This window comes from Strix uralensis, chromosome 2, assembly GCF_047716275.1.
Source record: "Strix uralensis isolate ZFMK-TIS-50842 chromosome 2, bStrUra1, whole genome shotgun sequence".
NCBI lineage: Eukaryota > Metazoa > Chordata > Aves > Strigiformes > Strigidae > Strix > Strix uralensis.
In genome coordinates this window covers 2,076,505-2,096,589 of record NC_133973.1, presented here as the reverse complement: position 1 = coordinate 2,096,589, position 20,085 = coordinate 2,076,505, and the positions used below count along the sequence as shown (strand labels likewise).

Here is a 20,085-nt window from a genome sequence, read left to right as displayed (position 1 = left end):
AGGAAAGGCAAGTGCCTTTTAAGACTCCCCTATCTAGGTAGAATTTCATAATGAAGTCTGACTTGCTTGAGTACCCTCCCTGCAAAAGTAGGTACACCCCAGCTTCCCTGCACCTTCCTGTGAAACCATCCTCCTCTGCAGACCCTTAGCAAGGATATCTGGTAAACTCAGTAATAAGACATCTCAGGTAGTTCCAATTTATCCCACTCACCCAGCTGCACTTGAAAACTCAAGACTGGTCAGAACTCAGTTCAGTCTTGGAGATGAGTTCTGTACCTCACAGAGTCAATGTTTCTCAATGAATTAATGAGATCCAAATACAGCATACATGTGACAAGAAATAAACCAAGCTTATTTTTCGGAAGAGATCCCCAACTTTAAGAGAAGCTGACCTTCTCCATGCTGTTGGCCAGTCTTTTGATAAGCACACTTCATCAACCCGTAACGTATGTGCCTTGGTTCCTCCCCTCCCACTGGGCACCACTCAGGCTCACCGTAATCGACACTTGTGACTGGATGTGCGGCTGATGCAGTATCTGTTCACAGTGTAGAAATAATCATGGTAGGGGACATCATGGGTCAGTACCTCAGCATCCACCTGATAAGACTGACCTTTCTGGCTCTGCTTATGCAGGATCTACCATAAAAGAAAATAAAAATAAGAAGGTATATTCATGGTATCAATTTTTTTTTCTTCTTCTTCGGGTGGAATTCCTTAAGCTAGATCAACCAAATCCAAGTGAACTAGAGTAGGGAGAAAGCCTGAACTTCTAAAAAGTTAACAATTGCAAGTATCGATGGGATGGGGAAAGAGAAGATGCCTCCTGGTAGAGCCAACACAGGCAGCAGCAGTTCTTCCCCACTGCCATTTCAAGTACCAGATGCAAGGCTGGTCACTGACTCATGACCATAGCTCTTCTTTGAGACTGACTTAGGAGACCTTTCCCAAAGCAGAATTACAGAGATGGGAAGGCACCTCTGGTGATCATCTTGTCCAAGAACCCTGCTCAAGGAGGGTCATCTAGAGCTGCTTGCCCAGGACCATGTCCAGATGGCTTTCCAGTATCTCCAAGGGAGGAGATGCCACAACCCCTATGGACAACCTGTGCTAGTGCTCAGTCACCCTCACAGTAAAAAAGTGTTTCCTGATGTTCAGAGCGAACCACTTGTGTTTTAGTTTGTGCCCATCACCTCTGGTCCTGTCCCTGGGCACCACTGAAAGGTGTGGCCTTTGGCGGTGAAGCCTGGCTCTGCCTTCGTTGCACTCTCCCTTCAGATACTTATATACATTGTAAGATCCCCCCTGAGCCTTCTCTTCTTCAGGCTGAACAGTCCCAGCTCCCAGCTGTTTCTCTTACGAGATGCTCCAGTCCCTTAAACATCTTGGCCCTTCACTGGACTCTTCCCATCTCTCTTGTACTGGGGAGCCCAAAAGCAGACACTGAAAGCATTTCATTGCATCTTTTCACCACTCAGTTCCTAAGAGATGCTAATATTTTTCCCCACAGACTTTGTGGAAGAGGTTTGCAGCCATCTGTAAAGGTAGAAAGCCTCTCTGATTTCATCTGCATTTGCTCACTAATGGTGAGCTACCTTAAAGATGCTACATTAAAACTGCAGATCCACATTCAGCTCACTGAACTCAATCCATGGTCAGATCTCTGACAGACTGTAGCGTTGACCTCTCCCTCGCTTTAAAGGGCACCAGACACGGACATGCACACAGTACCTGCTTTTCAGTTGCAGTTGTGAACTTCCCACAAAGTGGATTGTTAATCGTTACAGTGTACGTCAAAGTCCTCAACTGATTGCCACTGGAATCTCTATTCCAAGGGGTTGATACAGCATCTAGATAAGAAATGATGCAAAATCTCAAATGCAGATTACCTAAAAGACATTCTCTCTGACCTTTCATGTCTTAGTTTAAGAACAGTGGTGGGGAGAGAGACAGAAAACTGATTCCAAATGATTGTGTTTTTTGCAGGAAAGGGAAAATTGTAGTTCACTGATGAACAAAGGTGAGGCACTAAGCAACTGAACCTGAGTCTACAGAAAGAGACTTGAGGGTGGGGAGAAGAGTAAGCAATTAAATCAAAATATATCACTTCCCATCTGCTTAAAGTTGAACAGATTCACTTAGCATTATCAAAAGCTTTTGCCACTTTGCCTTCCAAGCTGACACTGAATAAATATTACCCTTTTTGACTTAATTTTCTGTTCTTATGATCTCAGTGAATAAAATTTACTCATCCAGAAAATTAAAGCCTGTGAGTATCGTTTAGGAGGGATGCAATTATTTTGCCTTTGTGCCAGCCATACACATTTCACTATTTTTGGGACACAATGTAATCAGAAATACCCCACAGAATGCATCAACTTATTAGCCTCCCCAAAATTCAGGCATTAATGGGCAGTTATGTGGTGCACTGAAATGAGGTTTTTACTCCAAAATGTGGCTGATCTACAGATACAAACAGGCTAGCTTTAAATATCCTCTCTCATCGTGGAACTTTAAAGCTTCAAAATTCTTTTAAAGCAAGGAGAAACTTAAAATTCAACTTAGCCCTATTTAACATTTCTCAGAGGTTGAAATTTTCAGGATAGTTTGCAACACGGACAGAAGGGAGAAGAGTATATTACCTACTATACTCCTGGAATTGAGAAACCTCTGCATGAAGTGAGAATTGGTGAAAAGGATTTCAAACATCTTGTCTGCAGTGATGTGGAAAACTCTGTTTATAAAAAGCCTCCCATAGAGATCATTCTCAGAGACAGTCTCCTTTACTGCTAAGGAAAGGCAGAGAGATGATGTTAAGAACAGTATTATGAAGAAACTTTATAATATTCTAAGCTTTATTACAGCTCAAGTCCTTCCTAAGCTTGTATTAGCATTTGTTTCTCACTCTCAGAAACCCAGTAATGATAGCAGCACATGATTTGGTAGGTAGGTTGTCTTCAGGAGCAAAGTTCAGAGTCGATTTTCAAACCCACCCCCCTCCAGCCCCCATTTCCCTGTGCAAACAAATTGCTAAATCAACATCACAAGGTCCCATCCCTTTAGTTCTGCCTTCAGTATTCTACTTATCCTACAGAAAACACGGGGGAAGACAAGAAGTTAGCGTAATCTTTATTAATATGCATGTCTATTGTACAAAGGACACGTGCATAGCAAGCAGGACAGTGAAACCATACCAAGCTTTCTCGTGGCTAGTTTCAGAATTCTGCTTTTAACATCTGTAATGCTGGTAGGTCTACAGTCTAAGAGACCAGGTAGACTCCCAAACAGTTCCTTAAACTGTCCCTCCCTCCATACCTATTTATAAGAGGAACACAAGAGGTACCCTGCTGCATTTTGCAGGGCACCAAGATGCTTAATTGCCATCCTCTACTTCAAAACCACCACCAAGTGCCCCAGTGGCGCTGTGTGGCTGCAGCACTGATCTTTACTATTTCTGCTTCTTGTTGGTTGCTGGCATGACTCAGCTTTGTGGATGTCTCAGCCACTCTTGCAAGAGATAAGGGATAGAATTATAATCCTGGAGGGCAAGCAGTTTCCTATGCCAACCCCAACTTAATCTGCTTATGCTTTAGAAACAAGTTCATCCTAAGCTATAATTACCAAAACCAAAAAAAAAAAAAACCCACCATGCCCACACATTACTAAAATGAAACAAAAAGCCTCAAAGCAAATCTTGTAGAAGCAAGACAGAAGTCAGGACGTCTAACCTTTCAACTGATAGAAATGACTGCTCAGAGCTAGCAAAGGTCAGTGCCAGCCACCAACGCAAAGGTAGCCTGAATATCAAACTATAGTTCAAAAGCTGCCTACAGGCTAAGGTTACAGCACTTAAAACATTACTTCTTGGTACCAGTCAGTATTGATAAATGCAAACGCAGCCACTAAACACCACAACAGTCCCCAGCAAAACCCAATTATGACTCTGAGCAGACTTCCACCCTAGTTCTGCTTCCAGCCTGCTAAAAGTCCCCGTTACACATCCAAAAAAGTTCTTTGACCTAATCATGCTTCAATATAGGACCCCAAAGGCGAAACACGAGTGCCATTTTGTGCTTGCACAAGAGATGGACTTCCTTCCCACGCCATGTTCTGCTTAGGCAATTATAAGCCTATACAACTGCGAGGTGGGACAGAAAGCAAGCACACATTTTAAGAGGCCTATTTAACCAGACAGCATGCGATCTTTACATGCTAGAATACAGATTCTACCGTGCTGAAACATTCTGAGGGAATCCAAAAATTCAGCCTGGGTTTTCAGCTTATGTTCACTGTATTTCCTCTCAGAGCTAAACCTAATTCCAGCAAAATGCAGTCCAAATGAACTGTAAGTTTGACCTCAGCTAACAAGTCCTCAACATTACAGACCTCTCCTTTCAGAGCACACTCCCCACTTCCTCTCTCTCGCCAAGAGACGGGAAGCCTCAGATATTGATGTTGACATCCCCTTCGCCTACTGCACATCAGCTAACATGCATGGAGTCAGATACCAGATAATTCAAACCTAGTTACTTTGGTTGAGTCTCTCAGCTGGACCTTGACATGCCCAAGGCATCTGCTACCACTTAAAAAAAAAAAACCAAACAAAACACACAAACCAAACCACAAAAACCACCCACATGACCAAGTCACCACGCACCAGATAAGCTTTGGCAGCTATTTGCATATGTCTTAGCAAATACAAGATAATACAAGTTACCTTTGCCCCAGTGAGGCTTAGCTAACTGACACAGCTTTACATTCACCTGAAATGCCTGAGGACAGCTACTACGTTTCTGCTGATGTCAAGTAATTTGGTAAGCCACAGCAATTTACGATACACACAAAGCCCATGCATTATTACCTTAAGGTGCAGACCTTGCTACTGAGATATTTTACTCTTCAAGCATGAAGTCTGTCCTCCTTGTACCAAGCCTTAAGGCAGAGCATCCATGGGTCTATACAAAATCTCCTGTAGGCTGACTTACCTACACTATTTCTATCTAGTCGTGTCTCTAATAAGGAATAGTCGATGAAGTGCCAAGTGCATTGAGAGCATCGACTGAGAAATATGTTTTTACTTACAATCCCTCTCAGCTCTTGGAACAAAGAAACAAAATTTTTTTAAAACTGGTGTTAATACGTAAAGCAGCATTTTTAGAAAACCCAAGCTGAAACTGGGTTGATCCATCAGACCCATCAGCCGCTTTAGATGCTAGGATTCAAACAGCTGTTTTCCTCAAAGCATGGAAATCTTTCAGGTGGTAGGTCTATGTATGCATGAATGCTGCTTCACTGCTGTGAAGTTCCACATCTGTGGAAGCAAGTCGCTGCATACCTGAAGCTTGTCAAGCTCTCAGTCTCACTTCCATCCAGGCTTCTCAGAGTTTATCTGTAGAAATCCTAGGTGAAGCAGGGAGCAGAAACAGTAGCACAGCAAAGCATGCGTACAGTTTACACGCTTTGCAATTTGAACAGAATAGAAGGCTTTAACCACTCTGCTACAAATTAATATGCATGTTTGTCTACTGTTTTTATTTGTTTGTCTTAACTCACACAGGTAAACCTACCTGCCTTTTATCTCAATACTGGAGCAACATCAAACATTGTACCTAGACTGGCTTAGAAATACTGTTTATGAACAGGATGTTTTGTGCAGGTATCCAGGTATCAGTCTAACCCCTTAAATTTTAATGCTGTTCCCACCCCTCAGCAGCATGCAATTATCAACCACTAACTCTCTTAGCCTGAACACATTTATAGATAAATTGGAGCTACTGTCTGATAAGAGAACATGACATTATTCTGAGTTTAGATTAGGATCCCTAGGGACTTAAAAAAATTCAGAAGTAAACATATTACCCAGAGTGTCCTGGTTCACCCTGAAGACAGCAAGTCTGTTCCCTCCCCCATTATTGCCTTGCACTTCGTAAGGTCATTTTCATCACTGCAAGGCAAGCTGTGAAATAATGTTTGAATACAATACCATTATGCAGCAGTGATTGGAGAGGTTTGAAACATCTGCAGTGCACGAGACAGAAATATGGAGGGGGAAAAGGGGGCAGGAAAAAAAGTTGTTCTTAGAATACCCATTAACAACCAACACACCACAAGCAAATTCAGAAAGCTGAACTGGTAAGAACAGAGGCTGTCAAACAAATTAATAAGACAGCTGATTTTTCCAGTCCACAGAGTTGGGGGAGGATCAGCAGAAGAAAAAAAAATGTATGTATGCAAATCGTGGCACTGTTGAGGACTTCTATGCCACTGGGGATGGGGGAAAACTGCACACTGCATGAAGAATATGCAGGTAGGAGCCTTTCACCAGATACACCTGAAATCAACTCAATAAAAACAATTCCTAGAGTGAACATGTTCCAGACACCTTCTATTTAAAGACTGCATCAGCAATATTAACCATTATCAAAGAGCACGCCTATACTTTAAGTACAAAATTAACTTGGGGAGGTACTAAGTATTGTGGCAATTCTAGCTTTTTCTAGTTCACAAGATAAAAAAAAACTTACTCCTTTTACCTTTAGATAAACATACACCCACCAAACTCCAAAGCAACAAACAATTGGTAGTTACATATTCACAAAATACATGCTTTTGCTACTTTAATTAAAATGCCAACAAGGTAACAGGGCTACTCTTCCACACATACATTGTATATCCAAAATTTCATACCTTTGGGGGTGTCAAACCATGGCTGAAGTAATTTTAGCTGCCCTGTATTTCAAACATTTTCTGCCCCGTATATCCCTATCTGCAAGAAAAGTCAAGCCACTGCTGTACCCATCTCAGCACTACAGCGCAAGCCAGTTATGTTCTCCTGCAGACCACACATTTAAGGTGGTTATTAGTACAAATAGAAACAATACATTAAGTCTGTCAATTTATGCAAGATCAGGAATTTATGATGTCCCCATATACAGTAAAGCTATTAGAAAAGACCGTTTTTTAATTTCATGCTTCCCCCTTCTTTCTTTGAAGCATTTTATGCTGCCAAACATTGTCTGTGAAAAAAAAAAAGCTACACACATTAAGAGTCATTTGAAGAAATACAGAATCTCCCAGCTCTATTTTGGAAATACATATTCTGTGCTTGAACTAAAATTTGTTTTCCAAAATTTAGAATCAATACTGCTAATACTAATTTTTAGCTTAGCCAAAAGTTTGTCGCAGCTCAAGAACGATACTCCAATTTATGAAACCAAACAAAAGCACCAAGATGCGGGTCAACAGGCCAGTGGCACATGTGAGACACACTCTCCCATCCCCCAGGTAAGCAACGTGAGAATTGCTTAGGGCACGGGAACCAGTGTTGCTAAGGCTCTGGCATTCCAGCTCTGGGTGTCAGGTGGACCTGGAGTTGGAGAACAACAGTCTTGAGCTTGCCCCTCACCTTATTTGCCAGGACACCTCCATGGGCAGCCTGAGTATGAGCCAGAGGACACAAGAGAAATTAATCACATGGGTAAACCTTTGCCATGTAGGAAAGCTAGTTTCGTTTGCATGGAGGAATTCACCTTGTAAGAGTATGGGGCAACTGCAATAGAAAACAGACAGAGAAACAGAAGAAAAAAATTCTAAGCATGAAGAAGGGAATACAAGAGAAAAGATTAATGTTGTGGGACTAGAAATTCCTGCTCTGAATAAAAAAAAGACTAGTCTTGGGGGAGGGAGGAGAAATAAGAGAAGCAGCATGAAGTCTTTTTTTAGAGACATTTTCAGTTTAATGTGCTGTATTTACTCAACATCACCAATGCAGGGATGACAAGGAGTATTTACTGCTATTGTTTAGGCAGAAAGCAGCATGAAAGACAACAGGACTCTTTTCATTCAGTTTCACTGGAGACCTTTGCCATAAAAAATAAAATCCAGAGATTTTAATGTGTCAGAAGAGAGATGAGGTCCTAAGAGGATAGGAAAACTGCAAGATACCCAAAAAATCTGAAGGTCAAGCTTTTTGGATGGACTAAACAATTAATTTGTGCAGTCTGTGAAGTGTGTACGAGTATGGCACAAACAGCACCCTGTTCAGGTAGGTACATTCACAAAAATGATACAACCCGACATGCAGTGTGTAGAATCTGAACTCAGACAAACACAGAAGCAGTATGGGTAAGCAAAAGGAAAGTTAGTTGAATATAAAGTATAACCTCAGGCAACAATCACAACTTGCATGCAGCCACTTCAATCCATGACTTTGAAAGCTTTCCTGGACACCTCAGTGATCCCAACATAATGACACCTGCAAGCAACTTCAGTTGCCTTTCTGTTTGAAAGGATAAGATGTAAAGTTCCTCAGCCAGATTAAGAACTGGCCTCAATTAACTGAGCTGTTCTATTCCTGCCAACAGGGGGAAGTTACCTCTCTGCATATGAAGAAATATCCAGCTGCTACTGAGCACATTGCTACTGTTGAGCTTTTCTGTCTTTCATTTGCACACCACCACTCAACTTTGGAACCAACCCAGGTTGTGCACACCTCATTTTAAAGGCATTTACAGAGTCCAAGATGGGACATTTAACAGAACATTCACCACAACTTCAGGGACCTGTCTGAACAACTACAGTCCTTTGGCACAGAAAAGCTCCCCATGGTAAGTGAAAAGCTCACCTTAGAGAGCAAGAACTTGTCAGTGGCTAGTGTGGGACCACAGAACAAGCGCCCACAGGCCTCAGCAGAAGTCTCACTGTCATCCAGCCTAGGTAAAAGGCACACTCTGGCCTTACTCTCTCCCCAGGACATAGCTTTAAAACACTTACACCAAAACCACTATGAGACATACAGCTACACTTTTTTTCTCCTAGAGTGAGATAAGGAAAGAAAGCACGTAACAGCCAAGTTACAATCTCTACACTACTGTGGTATCCAAACTTCTTCTCATCTTGTACTGGGTAATGAGGTATGAGTTATGAGGATGGTATATTAGGATCCATTAAGACACTAACTCTGTTAAAACACAAAGTGTAATCTGCTCCAAGATACGCATTAAGGTTTTTCATCTTCAGACCAGATTCAGGATAGGCACTGTATTGTGAATTCCTGAAACCTGGGAAGTTGTCTTGCCTGGACTTTCAGCAAGTTCCTCAGTCTACTCCATCAAATTGAAGCCCACATGCCTTAAGAAAGTAGAAGTGTAAAGAAGTGAGGTGGGGGGAGCGGGGGAATCTTTCAGAAACTGGAGAACGGTCAGAAATTTTTCCCAAGTTCCCAAGAAGTGAAAACAAAGGAAAGAAAAATATTTGAGATACCTGTGAGAGCATGGAAAGTGAACAAAGAACACCCATTGTCAAGAGACTTTTTTTTTTTAGTTTAAGCTGTTAGCAACTCTTTACCCACCGAAGGAGAAAAACGAAAACCACAATTTGTTTTTGTTCTAAACACCCCACAACAACTTTTTTTTTTCCCAGAAACTAAGTAAGATACAAAGATGTTTTTGCTGCAATTCTGTGAAACAAATGAGCAAACAAGTTTCTAAGATCAGAAAGTCCTCTAACTTGCTCCACAGGTGAGATGGAACACCAGAGTCAGGTTGTTTTACAGATCCCAATTGTTAAGAGATTTACCTTCTTCACTATCTGAGGCACTGCTCTTCTCTGGAAGATTTTCATTCTCATTCAGGTCCAAGGACTTTTCTAAAGACCTGCTCCTGACTAGCTTAACAGGTTTTCTTTCTGAAGATGGAAGGGGGCTCTTCTTTATTTGCTTCTCATTTAGGGACTCCTCCACCTGAAACAACCAAGAGAAATAAAATGCATCAGTAATCAGAGACTATTTTTTTAAAAAAAGAGAAAGTTACTTTCAAAGAAGAAAGCCATATAAAGGAAGCCACAAATTCTATCTGCTCAATTACCACACAGTCAAGTGCTAATTTCTCCCTTGTTCCCCTACCCCAGCCAGCCTCCCTTCCTCTTTATTTCAAACTTTCACTCTACCCTGGTAACAAGGGACAGACTTACTCACCTGTACTGTTATACCAAGAGCTGCCTTAAAAGTGATAGTTTACTCCCCATCCAGTCCCCTTGCACCCACCTGCATGGTTTGGTCCCCTTCCTTGCATCAATGCTAGCTTTTATAAGTTCATTAACCTAACAGAGATTATTTACTTTTTATTGATCAGGTTATTTTTTTCCTGCCAGTTTAGCAAGGGGTCCAACAATCTTGAGGGAAGCACAATGAAACAGGCAGGGTCTCCCTTTCTCAGCAAGATTAGATCATCCCAATCCCAAATATATTCAAAAGGTGTTCTTATTTTGTAGGGCTCTATGACCCTTAGACAAAAAAAAAAGTTTTAAAACACTGTCTACAGCCATCCTGCCTATAAAATGTGACTTCTCAGAAACAAAGAAACAGAGTATCATTCACCATCTCCAATACATAAGCAGGAAATCCCCCAAAACATCAGTCCCCGATGTAGCTCTTAACCCTAAACTACAATAACTGGAGGCTAAGTTTACATGTCATTACACACTTCAAGCAGTAATTTCTAGTGAAACCATATGTGCAAGGTTCATACATCTCAAAACGTCACCCAAAGAGCTTGACTGCTAGCTTCAAATCCTGGTTTTCATTCTCCTCAAAGCTCCCATTGCCTCCAGTGGAACAGCCCTCATATGCAGTAGCACTCAGATCATAATAAATAAAATCGGGCCTCCTCAGCTGAGTAGTTCCGATTCATCTGCAATACCATCATCCCTAGAGATTATTCAGCACTGACTCAAAAAAAGCAAGAGCATCCGCTACTTGAATAATCATGAGGTACTTCCTGTACTTCTTGGCTTTTTTCAAAATAAAGACCATCTACTTTTTTGTGTAACTGAGGGCCATTAGCAGAAGGTGGGTGGCTGGAAAACAGAGACAGGCATGAATTTGACTGCAGTATAAGCAGGCAAAAATAATCCCTCAAGGTCAAAAAAAAAAAAGACTGTATCAGAAAAGCAGATCAATTAACAAATGTTCCTATTGAAAGGAGCTACCGTGCCTGAAGTCACATAACAGGAACTAGGACAGAACCAACATTTCCATGTCAAAACACTCTACCAATACAGATGCAAGTCAGAAAGGAGCTAGTTATGGTAAAAACAGTCTAAAAATTGACACACAGATCCAGCTCAAATCCAAGGAACTCTCATAGCATTTTGATGACAGTTAGGGATCTGGCAAACAAGTGGAGCTCCCACCACCAGCATAACAGCCCACTATGCCATGAGCAGAGCAGGAAAGTCAGACTCAGGTCAGAGGACAAGAACAACAGCTCCTACAAAAATGCCTTTCATGATGTCAGGAAAGAAGAGATTCATGCTGAGGCTTTTGCAATACCTGATCAACTCAAACACAGTTTTCTTGGGGTTTTGGGGTTGGTGGTTGTTGTGTTTTGGTTGTTTGTTTGGGTTTTTTTTGAAAGGGGGGGGCACATTTGGGTTTTTTTTACACTAAAGAGTAATGATTTTAAGATCTGTCAGCTGGAATTAAAGATGTATAATTTCTTCCTTATGTGCATTTATGAGCTAGTCCTATACTGCTAAGCTCTGTGCCAAGGCCCTTCTGGTTTTTAACCTGTGAACAGCAGGCTCTAGGACTGGAAAGCCTCCCCTACAAGGGGTGGAGGGAAGATGATGGTTGAAAATACAGGCACTAAGCTGGTTCCCCACACAGAGATGAACTGCACTTAGAGAAGCAGACCAGCCATGACTGGTGTTACACACAGACTTCCTTTAATCAACTGTGGACAGCTATTGACAATACTTTTTCCCAATTCAGGCCAAGTACCATAGCCAACCCCTCCATTAGTTCAGATCTTCCTCTGAAGAGAGCTTTGGGACTTACTTTGTGTATCAGAGCAGTAAAGGAGAGGTTAAGCCTGTTTCCCTCCAGCCTTTGGAAGGTGATTAACTGTGTTTTGTGTCATCAGTGGGCTGTTTTTTGATGAATACATTCTGAACACTACTGCCTCCTCCTATTACCCTGTGCTTCTACAAAATGTGCTGTAATCCAGGGGCTGTGGAGAGAGCGTTGACATTCTTGAGAAATGCCAAGTGACACATACAGCTGAACACAATCACTATGTATTTTAGTTACACTGAAACAGTAAGCTGAACAGTTTAGTTACACATTTATCAAGATTGCAATTTTACACTACAATTAAAGGGACTTTTTAAAGGCAGTTTATTCAAGGGAGAATCCTAGCATTTTTCCTTGCGTACAAACCAAATCCCTGAGCATTACTGCTCACCAACATGCCCAATTAGATTTAGCACCTGCAAGAGATCTCTGGGAGTGGCACCCACTAGGTAAACAAAAGACTTCTTTCCCAGGCAGAGCGATTATTTTTAAATGGCTTGTCCTTGTGCAAAGAAGACTTACAAGTCCAAACCAAGGCTACCTGGGTAGATTTTTAGCTATCCTACAGAGCCTAAACTCCAGCAGCATCCACAGTCCTCCCAGGCCTCCCTTACAGCTCTCCAAAAATCTTATTTTATACTGTTAGGATTTCCACGAGGGATACCCATCATCCGATTAACTAAGTTTTTAACATCTGACAAACACCAGTATTGTTTGCTGGGTGGGAGTCTCTAGCCATTAACTTGGATTTCAGCAAAACTATTTAAAGCCCGCTTAACCTCCAGATCAGTTTTAGCAAGTGACAAAAGCCAGAAGATTTATATGGTAGTAAAAATTACAAACATCCCCTTTCTTCCCTCCCCAAATTTTCCAAAACAGAAACAGCAATTAGGCACCCAACCCTAGTGAATTTTATAAGAAATGCTTTAGTGCTTTATTTGCTTTTCCAAGATCTTTCCCTTGGAGTATCTATTAATTAAGAGAAAATGTCTATAACCTTTTAGGACTACAACTACACACAGGAGTCCCAGCAACTGTGCACCCTCCCAACCAGCCAAATACATTCACAAATTCATACAACACCACGAGTGAAGCACTCCTGCTTGTTCGATTCTACTAACCCAAAGCATTATGGGAAAACTCATCTTTATTATATCAAGTGTGGGGTTTTTTCCCCCCCTTCCTTCTGAAATATTTCCACAAACTTAAATAAAAAAGGCTTCATATATTCACAACAGCATTGACCTTTAAAGGCAAGGATAACACAGCATAACTACCCTCAAATAAACTTCATGTATAGGAGAGACAGAAGAGGTGATTTTTTTAAATGACAAATAGCACATGCAAGAAATCACTGGAAGTCAACAGAGGCGTTACTTGCATAAAGCACTCGGATAAAAATGCACACGGTCCCTAGGAAGGTGGATAAAACACAGCTAATTTTGTTTTTAAACAAAGACCAGGGCGTAAGCCTCAGCATTCTAGCCAGGTTATACAGTGAATTAATAACAGGACATTGCTGAAACTCACACCAACAATATTCTCTTGTACAGAATTTTGTTAAATTCAAGAAACATTCGTGAAACCTGAAGATACTCAAATTTCTGATGTGAAAACCTCCTAGACTATTATGAATTCTCAAAGGCTTCTTTAGAAGTTACAATCCCCATACATCCTTACGTATATACAAGTTAAGCATATATGCTTATCAGTTACAAATAGCAAGAAAGGCTGTGTCAGCACTTACTCCTGGCAACGCGTGTCTATTGAGTGACTCTCCTTCTGTTTGAAGTGTGGGTTCCCGAACTAAACCAATCATTTTAGGTAGTTTTTCATCCCTTTCTCCAGAATCATCACAAATGCTGGATCTGTCCAAAGCAAAAAGGAAGATATCTTTGGAGATAAAAGTGCTGAAAAATCTAAGAAAGCTTCTCAAGGGTGATTTTTGCATTCAAACCACTGCGGTTCAGCTAATATCAAAAACTACCAACTCATTCTTCCCACATCCAGCTCATTAATTTCTCAAGCCATCTTCCTCACCCTAGCCACTCAGAAGGTTCAGTTTCTGACTGTAAGGTTAGTAAAACCAAGCACTGGTGAATCAGAGAGAAAGTAAGTGCTGTGGGAAAAGATGAAACAGATAGCTTAAAGCGTTTTCTTTCCAAATTTGTTCTAAGAAAGGTTGAGACAACAATTTTTTTCCTGCATCCCTTATTCCAGAGTTTCAAAGTAGTGCACTTTTTACAGGAGAAAAAAAAAAAAACAAAACAACAGGAAATATTTAATAGGACATCTTTTGAAGCTTGAAGTGAACTTAAGATTTTTTTTTTCTAACAAACATACTCAGATAACACAGGGCTGAAGAGAGGCATAAATTACATTGTTCAGTTTTGTAGAGCCATACTTACTTAAGTACAGATACAAAATTAAAGCCCGGTTATCAGATTGACACTGGCAGTTTGTAAATTCGTTCACATTTGTTCCAAAAAAAATCAAGGCAACCATTTAAAAACAAAATCCACCTAGTTAGATTATTCCAGCTTCCTAATTCAAGCTGAGGACAATACAAAAACAAGCAAAGACTTCAGACATCAGGAGAACAAAGCAAAACAAGTATTTTGGTCTCCACAGAGGAGAGGAAGAAGCATCTGAACATCATATAGAGCTCCATTCCGTTCAGCCCTTCCATTCTGTTGAAGGGCATGCAGATCCTGGCTAGACACCATCACAAAAAAAGGTTGGTCTTTCAGCTATCCTGACGATATCCCCAAGCAGATCCAGGGAGAACAAGGTCTTCCGATCTCCCTCCTCTAAGGGGCCTCAGCTGTGCTCCTACTATTTCAGACAATGAACACAATTAAGTTTTTATGCAAGCTCAGTTTATGCAGTTCTTTGCATCCTTTTACTATAGGCTTAACTTTCCTGGTAAGGCTACAGCAGCACTTTGGAAAAAGAATTTCTAAGAAAGAGGTCACTGCTTCTCCCCAAGTATTTCAATAAGCTTTATAGGCTCCCCTTACCGAGGCTGCCCGTTGTCCTCAGACGATGAGTGGAAGCTCTCCATCTCCTCGCTGTTCAGGCCCAGCTCAGAGCCATAGCTCTGGTGCACCAGCTGCCAGAATTCCTGCTTGGTCAGCCTCTGAAAGAAAGCGAGCTAGTCAAGAACTACGGCATGGGACAGTACGGTACAGGAGGTAAAACAGTAAGAAGTTTGAATTACGCCACAGCCTTTAACCTCAATTCTGACAAGGACTGAAAGCATTTAGGTATCACATTCCAAGATTGGATTTCAGCATTTTGGGGAACTGTACTCCTGTCTACTCCATATTCCCAAACCATAACTGTTCAACCAATAACCCCAGACATGAGAAAACTTGTTATTTCAAGAAAACACATGCTTGTAACCAGTACTTGCTGCTTCATGCGTCCCCGGTGTTTTCACAGATATCTTCAAGGTAGCTCCCTCTTGAATTTCACGCGATACGGCGCAAGACCAGTAACTAGTAGACAGCCAGCGACTCCCTCTTTGATCTTCGACAAACTGCTTAATAGATACACGCCTGTTTCTTCAGGATGCTCAGAGCGCTGTACAAATGGTGAGAGGCTAGCGTTTCAGTCGCTACAGACAGTGGTGTCTAGGTCAGCCAACTGGCCGCTTTGCCAAGGTGGGACAGGAGGTCCTCACTTTGGAACGAGACCAGAAGCCCCTTCACAAAAAAAATACTTCACAAAAAAAATACTCATTGCTTTTGCTCAGTAACAGTATTACCTTGACTCACCACTAGCTACTCTTGTCTTTCTCTATAATATCTCTGCCCTGCTCCATGAATTCCCACAGCTACTGGGATATATTTAAGTTTTTTCCGATCATCAGGAAAGTTAGGAAGTGAAAGTAGTATGACAAACTCGTATCAGCAAAGTAAAGCAAGTAGTTCCAAAGTCCAGTTCAGCTGTAGAGGGCTAAAACAAAAAAAAAAAAAAAACCCACACCACCAAAAAACCAACAAAACCCAAACCAACAAAAAACAAACAACAAAAAAAAAAAGAGAGAAAGGGAATAAGTTTCTGGGATTTAGCAGAGCTCAGAGAGCAACAGTAGCGATCTTAAAGAGACACCACACTGGAAAATGTGCCTCAGCCACAATCCATATTGATCAAGGGAACAGAAACGTGCTAATGAGGGAGTAACACAAGTCCTGCTTACTATTTGCATGAAATGATCACATTAAATACCCATGCATTATTTAAAAAGGGCTTTAAATGATCCTCTCCACCTCCCTGCCCCACCTGCGGAGTGTTATACTACCCGCAATTTTAGACAGACCTAAAAGAGCCGACCCTAAACGCACCCCCTCGGCGTTCTGCCCCCCCGGAGCTGCCGCCCGCGCCGTGTCCCGTCCGGAGGGCGCCTGTCGCCCCTCACCGCGACCAACCTGCCGCTTCCCGCCGCTCCCGGGCCAGCCCCGGCCCCGCCGCCTGCCGCCGCGCTCCCACTTCCTGATGGGCGGCGGCGGGGCCCGGCGGGGGCCGCCCCCCTCAGCACCGGCGGGCATCGCCACAGCGCCTGTGGCCGTGGCCAGGCCACCCACGGGTGTCCCTCTGCCCCAGGACACCCCCCACAAACTGGGGGAAAGCCAGGGCAAAGCCGAGGCGGGTCGGGACGCGGCTGAGGGGATTTTCCAGCCCAAGGGTGCTCAGAAAGCGGCTGGCACAAGCATCCCACAGCGGCGGAGATCAGTTTCGAGGTATTGAATCCTACCGAGGACAAAGTAAACATTAGAGCACACATATAAAGCAAGGCAGCTGGTGGCAGGCTCCCACTGCCATGGGGGTTTGTTGGACGAAGCAATGTTGTGCTAAAAACCACCCGCACCCCCATCCAGCTGCCTTGCTCTCCCCGGGCACGCCGAACCTCAGAGCAGTAAAGTCATAACCACAACCAACCACCTCCAGCGGTTTCCATTAAATGGCTAAAACCAGGAGTAGGCTGCAAAAAGGGAGGTGTAGCTTTAGATAGCACACCTTTCAACCTGAAATTAAAGGCCACTTTCACTTCTGCGGCCCGCTATTGCCTTTATTTCCAGTCATAAGAAAATAACTGGCAAATGGCTAATGCCGCTAATTAAATTCAGCGGCACGTTCTGCACCAGTCTGTGGGCAAATCAGGCTGCCCTTGTACACAGAGCTCAGCGGCTCGAGGAGAGCAGAGAAACTTTCAGCTATGCATTTCAGGAATCTATAAAGCTGTTTCCTGTGGTTTTATAAAGCCACTGTTACCAACTTCTGCTTCTAAAACAGGATTCTCGCGCTCTGCTCAATTATTCCTAGCTCAGCTAGATATAATGAGTTGCTAATGGTCATAGCCCAAGATCAAACCAGACTTGCTTTATTGTATCAGAAAGGATTAGTTCTGAAAGCAAAGGAGGGCACAAATTTTCTGGGTCAGACTTCTGCTTCTGAGAGGATGGTTTGAGAAGCTCTGAAGCTTGGAAGGCTGAATCTAAACATGAATTACTTTGCCCACTCAAGGTGATGGTTTATGCCAGGTTTTTCCTCAGTTCTCTTTGTATGCAAAAACAAAGGCTACAAGAAGCAGCTGGGACACCTTTTTGTCTTTTCAGCTGGGAGCACAAAACATCAATACTTTGTTTCACACTAGTCAGTGGTAGCGTGGCACAAGCAATACTACAGAATACCACTGACAGAAACAAAGCCACCCTTTTTTTACCTACGGATAGGTGCAGAAATAAGAACAAGATACTCAGTACAGGTTTACTCCAGAAACAACCCCCCACCACACTCCCACCAGGCAACTCTGATATCAAACTCTGTGACTGCTTGTTTGCAGGACAGGGGAGGAAAATGGCAAAATTCCCCTCTAACTGCCCAAATATGAAGGTCAGTATCGACCCAAGCCCTCTTTGATCTCTAAAACAACCTTCGTTGCACACAAAGGTGCAAATAAACAACTCTTTCACAACCTTCCCTGAAAAAGCTGCTGGGGAAGGCAGAACTGCTGCCCTGGTAAACCTTTGCCACAAGAAGCTCAGCTCATCAGAAATTCTGGTCCCTTTTCACACCTCTAGACTTACCTGCTACAATGTCCCCGGAGACAGGTGCAAATCTCTACCCAGCAAAGCATAAGAAGAACAGGAAAATAAATCCAACTCTATGGAAGAGGACTCATGGGAATTGAGACTGATTAAGTTAAGATCTTGTTCCATTAGAAATAAGGAGCGCTGTGTTTGTTCGGGATTTGAATGACCTGCCTAATTAGATTTTAATTTGTTCCTTCTCCCTTCAACTGGAAGGATATTTGACACCCATAAGCTTTAGGAAAATAAAGCAAAAGAATAAACGGCATTGCTGTTACTGTCAATAGCAGCCATTAGTAAACTTGTTTTACAAATCTGGAAAGCCTGTTGCAAAACAGGAATTTTGGCTGATTTTATAAACTGATGTATTATTGAAAGCCTCAGTGGATGTGGAAGCAGCTATCTGTTTTATCAAGATTGGTGTCATGTCTCTTCCAGACCTACATTAATGACTTTATTTTCCATGATGCTTCCCCTTCGACCAGGAGCATTTAAAAAACAATGGCAAGGTAAAAGCCTAAGAGACTCACTCTGAGCACATTTTGCAATAGGAATGTAAAAAAAAAAAGTGGAATTTTCCTTGAAAGAAAAAAGTCTTTACATGGACATTTTAAGAAAATAGCCTAAGAATGGACTATCTTAAGATGAAGGTACCCACTGATTCCCAGAAGAACCAGCTGAAGGGCACCAACTGCACAGTACTGTACTCTGAGCAAGATCCAAACGAGAAGCTATGAGCTAGAGAATTACAACTCAGCCAAGGGGACCAGGAGTTCTACCAGAACAGTGACGCAAAGCTGGGGGAGAGCACCTTGATGGCCGAAGTAAGCTTAGGCATGGAATAGTATGTAACCATTTGCTGTTTTTCTTACACAACACAAGTCATTTCTAAAAGTCCGGCGGACTACACAAATCTACTTGTTCCAACTGTCTAGGACATGTGATACTTAAAAGGTAGAAGGCAGAATGGCCACAAGATGGAGATCTGGGAAAGGGCATGCTGACCCTACCGAGTAGTCCTGCAGGTGGTGAAAGCTTAAGGTGTATCAGGTAAAGCAGACAGGTCACTCTTCAGAGGTGAAACCTCGTAACATGAAATCTATGCCCAGGAAACACTGAACAGGCCAGAGCCAGTGACTGAAAGTTACCTCTCTACAAACGTGGTTTGAAGCAAATGCAACTCCAAACCCCTGGATCCAAATCCTGGAAATTGGGATTATTCACCATCAGGTGGCACAAGCCAGCACTTGCAACAGCTGCATTCAGAGTTACACTCCAGATGACACCAGAATGACTTTATTTCACAATGTAACATTTGGATGTCGTCTCCAGGTCTAGCAGATGCACTCCAGATAACTAAATTATCCACAGGCTTCAAAATATTTAGCTATCTGCAGAGGAGACATTAAACTCAGCTCCTTTTGGAACTGGTTCCAGAGTGAGACTTGTATTTTTTGTCACAAGCCTTACAAATCCTAATGAGATCCCTTTGACCACTGGAGCCCAGAAACACCAGGCTTCGCATACCCAGGACATTGCATACCATGCGAGAGTCTCAGACATATGAGATCTCTCAAATGTATTCTGCCCCTGCCATGAGGTGGTGGGAAGAAAGCAGCAAAATTGTTTGGACACGCCAAGGGCTTGCTTTTATCAACAGGTAGGTGGAAAGCTGCCATTGTAGTGGAGTCAGTTGATCCAGCTCTAGCAACTTCAGTTTCTGCTTTCAACTCCTCAGCACCCCTCTACAGCTCGATCTAGTTTGGTGAAGCTGTAAAGAATCATCAAGCAGGCTGACAGGTGCCTCCAACACATTCTAGCAGAGAATCAGAAATGACTGTGTTGCAGAATTAGGAGCTCAACCTAACAGAAATTCTGTTTCAGTAAGTAGGTCCAAACACACTACATTAAAAAGCCCTACATACACCTCAAGGCAATGCTCCATTTTACTGCTGAGAACCCCAAGCAGAAATTCACAACAGACTTATCTTTCAACATTGAGGATGCAAGAAAGCTAATAGCAAGATTAGACAGAAAGAATAAGAAGAGTTCCCAAGCTACTCTGATGCACTGGTTCCTAAAACCTGATGGCTTAAGTCATCTCATTTTACACCCAGTCCATGCCCTCTATTTTCATCTCT

At 42.4% G+C, this 20,085-nt stretch overlaps 1 protein-coding gene across 1 annotated transcript in view; it reads right to left on the bottom strand.

Annotated features, from left to right (window-relative positions):
• GRAMD1C (GRAM domain containing 1C) overlaps nucleotides 1–20,085 on the bottom strand; it is a 54,177-nt gene that overhangs the window by 7,168 nt on the left and 26,924 nt on the right. Inside the window, 6 exon segments of the mRNA XM_074852764.1 lie at nucleotides 495–637; nucleotides 1,730–1,848; nucleotides 2,641–2,787; nucleotides 9,575–9,737; nucleotides 13,597–13,717; nucleotides 14,870–14,988. Coding sequence (XP_074708865.1) covers nucleotides 495–637; nucleotides 1,730–1,848; nucleotides 2,641–2,787; nucleotides 9,575–9,737; nucleotides 13,597–13,717; nucleotides 14,870–14,988 — 812 coding nt within the window.